Here is a 13791-nt window from a genome sequence, read left to right as displayed (position 1 = left end):
ACTGTTCTGTCTTGTCTACTCTTCACCTGTAGGTGTCAGTGTTTCCTCAGGACACAAGTTTTACAAACTTATCACAAGTTACTAAAGAAGGTCTGTTTTATTTGAGTACAAAGCACAGGATACTGTATCACTCCTCATACATATCAAACACTCATACAAGTAGCATCATGCAATGTGCCACAGATGCTGTTACTCTTTTGTTAATGTAACAAAAACAGCTAGACAGTCATTTTAATTTAAGCACAGACAGATTAGAAATGCTTTATTTTAATAACAAATCTGTGTCACGATTTCACTGTTCAGTCGCATCCTCTCAGTCCACTCACTCACGGCAAACACACTGGAGTTGAATTATTGCACATCTCATCTACAAGGAATAAAAGCTATGGCCTGGTGTTACATTTACTGCAACTTAATGTAGCACTGTTGGGGGGGAAAAAAGGAAACAGGTGAACAAAATATGAAGCCATTGAATTAAGTGCAAAACAGCCAGGTGGTGTTTAGGAAAACTCCAAATGTACCAAACAAAACAAAAAAAAAAGCACACTCAAGGCACATTAGGAGGGTCCGCATACATCTAACACAGCCTCATTAACGACCTTTTGAATTTATGCTCACTTCTTTGTGTGGCGGACATCTTTCCAAAGCCGCATCTCGCCTGTATGATGTGCCATAAGGAAACTCCTGATAAACTAGTCTGCCTTATCTCACCGTGAACAAAAAACATACCCTGATGAAAGCTCACCATATGGCAAAGTCTCTGTCCCTTTTCTGCACGCACTCTGCCATGCAGCTGCAGTAAACCCAGCAACAATCCATTTAACAGGAGGAACTGCTTTTAAAGTGAACAACCCCTCAAGTGGCACGTTTAAAAAGGTAGCTCGAGACTGACTGTTCTGCTGTGCCACATAATCCAGCATATGGACATTTGGAAACCTTGACAGGTAATATCTGTCATACATACATACACACACACACACACACACTTGCACAAAGAACATATGCCAGCTGTTGTTGGGTGTTGTAGTAGGCACATTCAGCATTCAGTGGTTTGTTGAGGTTTGCAGGTGAACCATGTGAATGAACAGTTTAAAGACGTTACGACCCTACACACTGTTTTACTGGCAGAAACTCTCTACAGTAACACTAATGACACATCCAATACCAATTTTCTTCTTAACTAATCTCCTACTCTTTCAATACAGTGATAAAATTCAAGAATTATTTAAAAAAAATAAACAGTATCTTAGGTTAAAAAGTAGTAGGAAAGTATACAGTTAATGTTCCTTGGCCTGCTGCTGTGCCAGAGCTTTTTCTGGCAGCTTAACCTGAAGCTGTAGGTGTTTATTTCCATCGTCTTTGTGTCATCAGGTAGGCTTCGGCAAATTTCAGAAGAGAACACATTCCTAACAATTAAAAAAATGTTACCAAGGCTTCTATCTTTTCAAAGATCAGCTGGTTTCATACATGAGGAAAATCACTGAAATAAATGTCTGTTCTCCCTCCAGTGAGACATACACGTGGCCATATGTTGCCTGGTGTTTCCCAAGGTTTCTGAAGACTCAGAGGAGGCAGATCAGACTCTTCCCCTCCTCAATCTCCTCCTGAACTTTGTCGCTGGAGGTGGCGATCTCAGCCTGTGCGGACAGAACGGCGCACAGGAAGCTTGCCAGCGTCCCTCCTATGGCTGCGTAGAACGCCCAGCCAAGTGAACACAGAGCCGGCCTAAAGGGCGAGGCCTCTGGGCCGCAGTAGCTAATCACCTTCTCTGAACCCCAGCCAGCGGGGTACAGCATGAGGCCCACCATCAGCAACAGGCCTGGAGAGGGGGGGGGGAGCATACAGTGAGACGAGGGGTTTAGTCACGTACATGTAAACATCAAGTCTGAAAGCACAAACAGATCACGGTGCAGCTGGCAACACGGTGACACCACCCCTACAGCGATGCCTCATAATGACACATTATCTACTCGACAGACGTGTCAAGCCAAAGACACCTGCGGGAGCCCACTGTTGAAATAAATGTGCAAAAAGACCAAACAGTAGTTTGGTTCGAGAGTCTGACCTCCAGCTGGGCAAAGTATGACAAAACACAACTAGATGTTGCTATCTTGTACATTCAGATGTTTCAACTTGTAAATACAATAAAAGATTGAAACTCCCTCGAGGCATGATTACAAAACACACTGTAACGTGCCTGCATATACGTGTAACTGCTTTAGACTACATGTCATAGATCCCAGATGTTAACGTTAGGTTCGGCAGCAAATGAGGTGTTGTTGTTCAACTTTTAGAGTTTGTCTGTGGTTCCTTTCTTTTTTCAGAGCTCTGTCACCAGAACATACCCATAAATATGTATTCAAATTATACTCGTCATTGTCATTATCATCTGTACAGATACATGAGGAAAATGTAGTGGAAACTCCCAATTTTCTATATGTTTTCTGTATATGTAAAAAAAAAAAAAAAAAAAAAAAAAGCAAGCAAAAAAGTTTTTTTTTCATTTAGTTTCTGTTAGTTATACAACATATCAGAGTATTTCTGACATAAAATCCTGGACTTATTTTGATTGTTGAGTGTGTCCACGGTCCACCAGCCTTTACTGAGACAGAGACAGGCATTCAGTGTCTAACATTAAGATACATTAGAAAATAAGACCTGAAGACCTGAAGTGTTAAAACTTGTGTCTTCCTAGCCTACTGGTCAGTTTGATTCCAGCTAAATGTCACTCTCTTCCTGTGTTTCCTGTCTAATTCAGTAGAACACGTCTGATTAAATGCACAATGCCAAAAAATACTCCATAAAATACATGACAGATTCAGCGAAACTGATTTCTGAGAGCACAGTTTGTGTGGAAGATCTGTACATGGGCCTATTTTTCCTGTGTCAGACATCTATACATCCTACATGCTGTCTCACCTGCAATAGCCTGGAGCAGTCCACAGATGTTGAATAAGCTCTTCTTCAGGATGCTCTGGAAGCACAGGCTGAAGATGGAGATGCAGGCCACTCCTCCTAGCACTAAGGTCCCCGCTGCCAGAAACAGCATGGCAGCCTGCCAGAAGCCACTGGCCACTTCTCCAAATGTCCCAGCGTAGGGCCCGCAGCTCACCCCTACTCCCCGGGTCCCGATACGAAGGCAGCGGCTATACAGGCCGAGAGACGGCCGGTACTCCCTGGAGTCCACTTCCGCCCCGTTTGCGCTGGAGTCTGACCGAGGGAATCCCAGCAGCCAGTCTGGGCTCATGAAGGCAATAAGCTCAGCAAAAGCCACTATAATACTGAGCAGTGTCCAGAGCATGGAGCGACATGTTACAATAACGTGGCACATGGCGACAAGTCTTTCTGAGATTGTATCCACCGATGACAAAAAAAAAAAAAAAAAAAAAATCCTTGAAGCTCTTTAAAGCTCCTCCAAGTGGCAGAGCACGGGTATTAGGGAGTTTAAATTCCTTTCCTTACAAAGACAAAGGTCCAGTAAGCTCCCAGTTCAGATCCAGATGGGCTACTGATCTTATCCTGTCTGAGCAGATGTTTTCCGTCCTCTCATTATTCTTTCTTCTTTGCTTTCCCCGCTTCTTCTCTGAGGTAAGGTCCGGCTTTGGTCATCCCCAACCGTTACAATGCACCGAAGCAGCTTCCCTCAGCCATGCTGCTGTTTTGAAAACACACCTACAGACACACAGACGCAAGAGGGTCAGAGACACCCAGACTGAGCGTACCATTAAAGTGGGAGGAACTGACGTGCACAAGGGAGGAGACAAAAGGGACACAGTGTCAGAAAGATGAACAGCGACTGATTTCCAGTCCACTGTGAATCATCAAGTTCCCTCGTGTTTGCTGGATGCTCCACGTGATGTCTAATTTGTCCCATCAAACAGACTCATCCTCACCCACCATCTTCCCACAGAGCGCTACTTCAGATTCACTATCAGCCATCTGTGACTGTGCCGTGAGCAACACTTCCAGATGTCTGTTGAACAGTCAAGATGAATCACTCGCACACACACACATCACAGAGTTTATACTGTCATCGTTGAACTAGCGATTGCTCGGCCATTGTGTGTTTGCTTTTATCTGCCACATTACCAAAGCCTTGTGTGTTTGCCACTGAGCAGCTGTGAGCACACTTCAGCTGAACTCTGTTAAAGCATGACACCTTTGACATTAAGACAGCATTCAAACGGCTTTTTGAGTGCATACCAGTCCAAATCAAAGTGATTGTGGTACTGTTGCTATGTTATGATTTTGTTGTTGTGACCGCGCTGGCCTCAACACAGCAGCGATCCCATGGGAGCCCAGAGGTTTCTCAGAAGTTGTCTGATGTCATGATCCCGCATTATGATACACACAGGAAAATATGTAGGATCTGGTCGTAACACGGTATGGCGGACTCAGTGGATCTCACTCATGGATTCAGGAGGACATCCTTGATATTTTCATGACTGTGAGGCCACTGAAAATGATTGTGAGAAGCTTAAAGAGTCGTTTCACCCAAGTTACAAAAATACATTTTTTAGAACAGCCCAAAAATGAAAGTTCACACCCATGTCAGTGGAGTCAGGGGAAGTTTTTCAGTCCACAAAACATTTCTGGAGCTTCAAAGCATTACAGCAATGTTATAGTATCTCAAACTCAGCCCTGACGGATAAGTGGTATAGAAAATGGATGGATCTCAAACCAAAGATTTTGTGCATGGCCTGACAGTGAGAAGTTATTTTATTTATTTCTAATAACTATAGTAACTGTCTGTATGAGTTATCAGCTGAATTACAAATACGGCCTTACTTAGGCGTATTAGATTCATAGTTTTCACATAAAAGGGAAGGGTGGCTGCTCTGTGGTGTTATTGCTCTAATTCTTACCGACTGTGTCATTTTGTTGGTGATGAAAAGTTCAGCACGCAAACATTCATTAAGAACTGTAAGTCACTCTGAAGCCCTGAGGGGAATAAGTGTGGAATTAGGTTACACATAACGTCCCCGCCAGACTCCATTTAGGATGGTAAATCATCCCACCACATCTCTGGAGAACGAACCCTGGCGTTGTACATTGTCTGATATGATCTGAGTCAGTTCAAGGCAAAACACTTCAGACATTTCCCAGGGCACCAAATAAGAGAGTTATCTCATGCAGCTAAAACGGCTGACTGATTCATCTGAAGTCGGCGTTGACTAGCAGAACTGGGTCACAATAACAAAGTCACAGGCATGACAACATTTGAGGAGCAGGTATGAGATTTGAAGCTCTTAAGATGCGGGCGTGATTCAGTTCAACTGGATTCGGTCGTGTCGGCGCTTCAAGGTTGCCTTTTCACTTAGTTCTGTTGTAGTTGTGATCTGGTCAGAGGCATGTCTCCACTTAAAATTTGCTTTATTCTCTTTCTACAGTTTTGAATCTTAATTAGAGATCACACAAACCCTCAGCCAAAATACACTGTCTATATATAATTACCCAGCTTGAAGATAAAATGAGGGACTGCATTTCAGTTACAACTGAGCTGAGGGAAGTTTTAGCAAAAGGATAAAGACGCTATAACGTGACTATTCATTATCAGCCAAAAAGGAAATGTCAGACATAAACAGGAAGCAAACATGAAGCACCAGTGTGTGCTCAGCAGCCTCTGAGGTACAGTCATGCATCGTGAAGATGATCTGTCAACATATCTCTTTTCAGTCTAAACCGTCGACCCTCACACAAATTCCTGCCAAAAAGTATAATAGGAACATCTGAAGAAACACGTTTGTATTGTATTTGCGATTCATACTTTTGAGAATGGTCTGACGTGCACCCTATTGTATTATCATCTTCGCAATTATTCCAGGCAACTACACAAACCATGGCTCTCCCTGTACTGTTATCACAGCCTCCATCCTGCAGTAGCTACAATGGTTTCACACGGCAGCACTCGCTCAGCTTGACTAACCACCCAGACAGTGTTTTAGCACTATTTATAACAACCACTACAATACAGAAGCGTAGTTTCTTCGGTGTGTGGAACCTCAATTAACATAGGCATGCGAATGTGTATATTTTAAGTGTGCACACAGCATGTACATACAGTATGTGTGCGTGTTTGTTTGCATTAGTTTTCTTTTCAGTCACCCAAGTTCCAGTTTTGGTCTCTGTGTGGAGTTCAAGTGAGCTGTTTATAGTCCACCCAGCCTGGGCATGGTGCTGTCTGTTAAGGCTACAATGCCCTCAAATTAGCAGCTCTGTCTCTTTAAACTACAGGGATGGAACCTAAACATACCTTATCGAGACAGTCAGCAGGCACCTTGTGTGATCTCTCCCAGTTCTTACAGGAAATCTCTTCGCTCATACTTCATCGTGGGCTCTCTGTAGTCTCACCAAGAGCAGCATTCTGAGGGAGATGAAAACTTAAAAGTATTTTTTCTAGCGAGGTAAAGAGAAGAATATTTTTATGGACTTGTGTCTCTCACACTTAACGAATGATACTGACATCTAGGATGATAAGTTAACACACAACATAACATTCACTGTGTTCACAATAACCACCATCAGCAACTTTATGTGATGCAAGGATCATCGTTACTGTGCAAATGCTAAACATTCCTAAATAAATACAGATTGTTAATGTTCCAGTAATTTGAAATGATGGCAATTTTAGAACCGAATCTGCACATGTGGTGATTTGCATGTGTGTGTGTGGTTGCATGCATGTGTATTCTGTTTGCGCGCATGTGTGTGTGCATGCTGAAGTGCAGAAAGGTCAGTACATCCTGAAACTGATGAATACTTTCCGCTTGTTTGCTGGTTGTTGAACAGACTTCTGGGAAAGTGTTTGAGCAGCACTTCCTTGGCAAGGTCAAGATTTTCTGTTTTCGTGAGCGCTGAGGGAGAAATATTTTACACTTCATGGTACATGAGACCCACAGCATTATGACTTATTCATAACCCTGTGGGCGAGAGGTCTCTGCCTCCCACTTGCTTTTGATAGATATGTATCTTCGAACTGTAAGATCTTTGTTACTGCAGCTCTCCATGGGCCTGCGAAGGTGTTGTCAGAGATATGCATCATCACCAACACTGACAGATCATGGAGCTTATGCTTCTTTCATGAGTCCTCCATGATGCTGAGCATGACTGATAATACAGCAGATATGCTGCCTCTGCATCCGATCTGTTCTGACCTGGACCTGCTCCTTCCCACATTGCTCTCCTGTCCTGACAAAAACCAAACGTGCCACACAGGATTATGTGCATGTGTTGAGGACCTGAAGCCAGCAAGCCTCCTTGCTGCTCAGAGACCAACTGTCTTCAATGGAATTCACAAAAAATACAATCCACGGGCCAGAATCCAGCCATGTACACTATGACTTTGGGTGTGAAAACCTGTTGGCTGAGCAGCATGTATGCTCAGTAAAAATGTCTACAAATGAAGCATAACATCAGTTTGCGCTGAGCCCTTTCAAACCTCCAGACAAAGCAGTGGACACGAGGCATATGTGGATCAGTCCGTTGGTCGTTAGTTAGAGGAGGTCCCAGAGCAGTAAATCTGGAGGAATTGGTCTGAGATATAAGCAACGGCTCTGGTACCGTGCCAAGGTGCTGAGGTAATGAGTGCTGGCTATCGTAGTCTGTTGTAGAGGGTGAAAGTGAATTAGAACTGAGGGTGGGTGGCTGAGCTCTAAAGCACTGCTGACCCAGATTGGTTCGACACAGCAGTTAAGAGTTTTCAAGAAACAATTCCATTCATGGACATGAATTTAAAAACTGTGAGAGAGGATGCAAATATTTCAGTTACTCTATAATGGGCATGAGCTTGTCCTTGTTTAGAAAAATGTATTTGAGCTGGTGGATCACCCACACAGATCAGGATGAACGCCCCTCCCCAAGATGATCTGGGCTGGGAGGACTCCATTAACTCATTTTTCTTAACTCACAGATCCTGAACCAGAAACCTCAAACCGAGGCACTCTGTTCCCTAAGCTGCTGCGCCTGCTCTGGTCATGCATCTGGACCAGCCAGGAGGAAGGCCCTGAAACCAAAACCACATAAGAGGCTGTTTTACCCTCTTCAGGGCTACACAGCCACTGAAGTAAAATGTGGACATTGAGGAAATCACAGGCCACTGATGAGGGTCTAATTTCTCTCCAAGAATCAGGAAAATAATCCCCAAGAGATATGAAACTTGTATGATACTAGTAAGAGTTGGGCAGGACCAAACATATCCCTCTTTCATGAAAGAATGCAGCCAGTGAAGTGAGCGAGAATGAAGCAATGTAGCTTGAACACTGAACATACACCACCCACACAACGGGAAACATCACACCCTCAACTCTATTTCCCAATCAATTTCCTCTTGATTTTCGAGGAAATGCTTCATTCTCAGGGTTTCATAAACACATCATGTTATGGCATGTCAGGCAAGCCATAACATTAGCCCAAACAGAGACTCCCGTGCCCTGCAGTGATGACTCGAAGTTTTCATCACAGCTCATTTGTATCAGCTGACCAGCAACAGATCATCCTTAAGCTCTCTTTGCCTCCAGCAGCATGAAAGGCAATTTTGGGAACTTGTGACACCCAAAACCACATCTGCCATCGGAGGTAGACAGGGAACAAAGCCTCACAATAAAAAAAAATGATATGAACTTACAACACTAATGAGCTGTATGATGGGCTCCCATTGATTTTTACACCTAAATGTGCAGCCTTAGGGACACAAACATTCACCTGCTTTCAAAGCGTGATTAACGCCACAGACACATAGCCAAAGAGTGAGTCACGCAAGACATACAAAGCACCAAACGAAACAAGCACAGATACGAGTTCAGTTTCTCTGGTTTCCATGAAGCTCCTAGATATTATGAAACTATCTGAGCTGCTCTCATCGAGAACTCTTTCTTGCTAACCATAACCATGTGAGCCACTGCTTTTGTAGCCCTCCATAAACAGCGAATGAAAGAGTTGCAAAAGGAGAAAATGTTTCTCATGGATAGACATTTCACCACAGCTTGTGTCTCACAACTTCAGCCAGTGAGTGATGGCGGCAATCAAATACATGTTTGGTGCTTGAGAGTTAGTTTAGATTTATTTTATAGACCCAGATTAAACACTATAAAACAATTCAAGCTGTAAAAAGCCATTAAATGTTTTTCCCTGACCGTATTAAGGGTGAAGAAATGCCAGCAGTTCTGGTTTTCAAATAAAACCAGGAGGCGTGAGGTTTTTGATGACAATAAGCTCCCAAAATGTAAGCAACAAGTCAACAGTGAGAAGCCCTCCAACAGTGTGCAAAAACAATACAGCCCACTTTACTGATGTACAAACACGACAACAAATACACACCCATAAACTGTGAAAGGTGCCAGCCTGTGCTCACTCATCCAGGGCATAATTGCATCAAAACGCATGACTTCCCCAGGGACAAGTATCGGCCGGGATTTTTTGAGTGTGTGTGTGTGTTTGCGTGCGCATGTGCCAGAAAGCCTGAATAAAATTGTCCCTCTTCATCTAGTGCGACTCAACTCAACAAAGGTTGCACAAAGACGTGCCGAAACGGCCCCCTCACTCACTCTTCAGCTCTGAAAGAAACGCCACCATCGGCCCAGAATTCACTCCCTCATTCTTCAAGACAGGCTGCCGTGGCCCCCCTAACCTATTCAATCTGTGCGACACTCCAGCCCCTCACTCCCCACGCTGACTCCGTAGCGGCCCCACACTTTCCGACGCACAAAGCCCCTCGGTGACCCTCACATTTCACTTGCACAAAGACAGGCATGTCATGGCCTCGCTCTACTCCCTCCTCACTTCTTCAGCGGTCTCGGTTGTTTCTAAAAAGATGACAGATGCACAAACAATCTTTTCTTCTTCTTTGCCAGAACTCAAGACTGTCCCATTTATAGCGTTGTTTGAAGTACCCATTTGGAGTTTAATACAAGTTAACTAGTTGTTTATATTACATCAGTTTTTGATTGGTTTAGATTTCTCCTTTGCAGGCAGCGACTGGTTTCAATTAATATGAAAACCTGCAGAAAACTGCTTGTGATATTGACAAGTTCTCACAGCAAACACTTTTAGGGGATAATGCAGTTGTCCGCGAGTGCTTTCACAGCCACTGAGCACCTCGTTAACAAGCTGAGTTGGCAGAAAATCACCAGTAAAACACTAATGATAAAAACAAAAAGAAGAAAAATAGAACGTTTTTTGAAGCTAAGGGGCACTTCACTAATTTTACATGAGAAGATCAGTTTTCTTGTCATGGCAAATACAACCAGGCCTGTGAAAACAGTCGTATAAAGGATTTTAGGATCCAGCTGTGATGCAGCCGTTTCTAAAGTTTTGCATATTTCACAATTTGCAAGCTGATTTTAGTCCTCTGGTGAATTCGAAAGAGAAAAGTAGCCACCAAGACGGTAGAAAATCTGTAAAATACATACTTGAATCAATAAAATAGAAGCTAAAAACCCATGGCGGTAAGCAACCGTGGCAATGAGTAGTTAACAGGATAACATAAAAACCACTTAGGAGGGTTTTTTGCATGTGTCATAAATCACTGGACTTGTTTTTCTTCACTCAATCCTTTTTGTAAAGGAATCTCATCACAAAAGAGGTAATCTGACATTCAACAACTAAGATGTGCAACTTCAGTTTTCATCGCCTTGCTATCACTATCACATTGCTCCACATTTGACATCTAACAAGTGTGCACTTGTCATCTGGGGGTTGTCACAACTCATTTTAGGAAAACTGGGCCGGATAGGGCGATCACACTAAAGTCACAGCATAATTACATCATACAATAAATCCTGGAGTTTAAACATTTCCAATTGATAAAACTGTATATGTACTCATTTGTTAAACGCATTGGAGAAAAGCGCGTTCTGAAAAGCACAAGTATTTCTCTCCTGTCATCATTTCACTATAGTTTGTCCTTGAACTCAGCTAGAATAAACACTGGACGTTTTCCTGGTTTTGTTTAGTTTATGCTGTAGTACCACCTCCCCTCTCGGCTCAGTGCGTACGAGGCGGAGAGCTCCATGGGTGGCTCTCATCTGAGCAGGACCTCCTCCCTGCACTTCAAGGACACGGGGTTGTGGTGGAAAGAGAAGGAGAGCACGGCGTGGACATGTGTGAAAGACAGATTGGGAAATAAAAACAATAATAGGTGAGGTGATTTCTCTAAAAGGCACTGGGGTGTGCTGTCCAACTGCTACCAGATGTTGTACCTGAACTCACAAAGTGCTCAGAGTGCACACCCCCCGCACAAGGCTGTCATGATATCATATATTATGGTGTGCATTGTCTCTTTTCTGCCAAATGAATTAACTACGAGTGACCGGAGGTGAAGACAGTGTGTAACGAAAGAAAGAGTACAAAAATAACAATTGTACTTAATAAACAGTGAAAAGGCAACCAGTTGAACTGATAAACAAAAAAATCTATAAGGCTTAACATCTGATTATTAGATACTAGGATTATTTAGACGACAACAAAATTTTGTTTTGTTAATGTCAGGGTTATCATCAGTAGCAGAATACAGTGACACCGCTGTACGCACATGTTCAAATATCATCGCCCAAACTGTCCTGAGGTGGCAGCTTTAGCACTGAGTCTGTGGATGAAGGGTGTGTGAAGCATTCAAAAGGCAAATGCAATATGAACACTGATGCGCATAAGAAATCAGATGAGCTTTTACTTTGAGAGACACTAACCTAAGCACTGTGTGTGAATGTGTGTGTGTGTGTGTGTGTGTGTGTGTCTATCAATCCAAGAGCAACAGTTTAACTAATGACACAGTGGCAGGATTCATAACCTGCCAGCCAAACAGGAGTGAGTGAAAGCAGTGTCTAAATCACCTACATGATGACTGTCTCCTTGCTGTGTTGTCTTCTACTTACGGGAAGTCAAAGTGAGGAGTTTTTGCAGGCCCGAGTGAAGAAAGTGTCCTTTGTTTGTTTGTTTGTTTGTTTTTTGAAACGCTGCTTCTTTTCCCGGGGAGGTCCAGCTTTCCCAGCGCTCATTCACCTCGACTCCTTTTCTTCAGGACGTTATTCTCTTTCCTTCTCTCTCGCACAAAGCCATCCCACTAGCAGCTGACGTCGTCCTTTCTCCTCTTTTCTCTCTCCTCCCTCCCTCTTTTCCCTTCCCCCACTCGGTTTGTCAGAGAGGAAGAAGAAGAAGAAGAAGGAGTGGAAGAAGAAGAAGAAGAAGAAGAAAAGCTGCAGAGATGACGACGAGCATCTGAAATGTTCCCATAAACTCGTCTATTAAACGCGTCCAGACTGATTTATCAGCGTTTCGGATGTTTGGAAGATAAACGACAAGTTCTTCCTTTTCCTCTAGAACACACTTTGTGAACTACCGCTACTCAAATGCGAGTCTATGCATTTTCTCACCGGATCACAAAATAAGCATAATTATAACAACCACTTTTTTAATACCATGACCCAACTTTTAACAGAGCTCCAAAAAAATACTAATCACTTGACATAAAACAGACTGTGTGTCTGTAGTATCATTTAAGTGAAAAGGTTTCTGTCCCAAACTGAGTCGATATCTTACTTGGGGGCAGCAGTGGCCTAGAGGTTGGAGAAGCGGCTTGTGATCGGAAGGTCGTTGGTTCGATTCCCCCACCGGACGGGCAGGAAATATTTGAGTGTGGTGGAGTTTAGCCGGCTGATGTGCCATTGAGCAAGGCACTTAGCCCCCAATATATGCTCCCCGGGCGCTTGATGCAGCCCACTGCTCCTACATGTTGCATGTGTGTGTGTGTTTCAATCAGTGATGGGTTAAATGCAGTAAGTAATTTCCCATCTTGAGATTAATAAAGTAGCTTAATAATACTGTAATCGGCTGACATTTGCTCAAGACTACGAGTCAATACAAGTTTGCAGATTATGATTATTAATACAAAACCTAATAAAAATAAACTATGATATGCTGTATGTTTATAGGGTATATGACGTAGCTACTGAATTTACCTGCTGCAATATTAAAGTGACGTAGGCTACACATAAATTATAATCCGTTATTAATCTGCAGGAGTTACATTTTTAGCACTTCAAGTATACTTCGATGCTAATATGTTTGACTTGTAAAAGGTATTATTGCTACTTTTAGCCTACTTATTTCTTCCACCACTGACTACTTTTCAACAGGTGTTGATTAGTGGTTAGTGATTAGTGATTAGTTAGGCTTAAATCACCAAAACGAGGTCTTCAGACTTTACTGAGTGAGTTTACTCACTAAAGAAGTTGACTTGAGTCTTGAAAGAATGACATTCAAACATGACATTTCTTTTTTTTTTTTTTCTTTTACCTGGCAAAACCTCTGGCAAAACACTGATGGAAAAGATGACAGTGCTTAACTGGACTTGAGTACTGATTTTGAAATTATTATTGAAATTTGCTGATGAGGAGTTAGTCCTTTTACTTGGATTTATCATCAGAAGAGGCTGGGAAAATGTGCGTATTTGCTTGTTGCCAAGACTTACATGAGAAAACTGAAATCACTCTCAAGTCCGTGCGTTAAATGTGAAGCTACAGCCGGCTGGGACACAGTCAGGCTTTGTCTAAATTCTTTGAAGAAATAGTCAGGCACATAACACTCTGTGAAACCGCAAGATGTCACTTCTACTCTTTGACTTACAATAACGATAGAGCCTAGTATATCTAAAGCCGAGATTTAGAGGCTGGTCGTTGCTTTGGACATGGCCAGACCAGCTGGTTCCCACTGGTTCCAGTGTATGTGCTAAGCTAAGCTAAATGGCTGCTGGCTGTAGCTTCATATTTACCCTAAAGACATGAGAGTGGCATCAATCAT

The 13791-nt window shown here is 42.9% G+C and overlaps 1 protein-coding gene across 4 annotated transcripts; it reads right to left on the bottom strand.

Annotated features, from left to right (window-relative positions):
- Positions 1-73: 73 nt before the first annotated feature.
- On the bottom strand, positions 74-12091 carry LOC124058514 (LHFPL tetraspan subfamily member 2a protein-like). Of its 4 annotated transcripts, none has more exons than XM_046387870.1 (4): positions 11830-12091; positions 6254-6364; positions 2920-3672; positions 74-1819 (listed from the first exon to the last, which is right to left on the bottom strand). In XM_046387870.1, exons 3-4 carry the CDS (start codon positions 3329-3331, stop codon positions 1563-1565), a joined length of 669 nt encoding a protein of 222 aa, XP_046243826.1. In that variant the 5' UTR covers positions 3332-3672; positions 6254-6364; positions 11830-12091; the 3' UTR covers positions 74-1562. The 4 variants fall into 4 exon arrangements, with proteins under 4 accessions (XP_046243826.1, XP_046243824.1, XP_046243827.1 ...); XM_046387868.1 differs by having other exon boundaries at positions 11868-12091; XM_046387871.1 differs by lacking the exon at positions 6254-6364.
- Positions 12092-13791: the final 1700 nt, after the last annotated feature.

The sequence above is a fragment of the Scatophagus argus genome, chromosome 4 (assembly GCF_020382885.2).
Source record: "Scatophagus argus isolate fScaArg1 chromosome 4, fScaArg1.pri, whole genome shotgun sequence".
NCBI classification, from domain to species: Eukaryota; Metazoa; Chordata; class Actinopteri; family Scatophagidae; genus Scatophagus; species Scatophagus argus.
Note: the sequence above shows the minus strand (reverse complement) of the source record. Positions and strands in the feature narration are given on the sequence as shown.

Excerpts from the sequence above, each read along its gene's own strand:
- LOC124058514 (XM_046387870.1), bottom strand. The coding sequence starts at position 3,331 with ATGTGCCACGTTATTGTAACATGTCGCTCCATGCTCTGGACACTGCTC. Across the intron at positions 1,820-2,919 it reads ACTGCTCCAGGCTATTGCAG|GCCTGTTGCTGATGGTGGGC; the intron begins GTGAGACAGCAT and ends CCCCCTCTCCAG.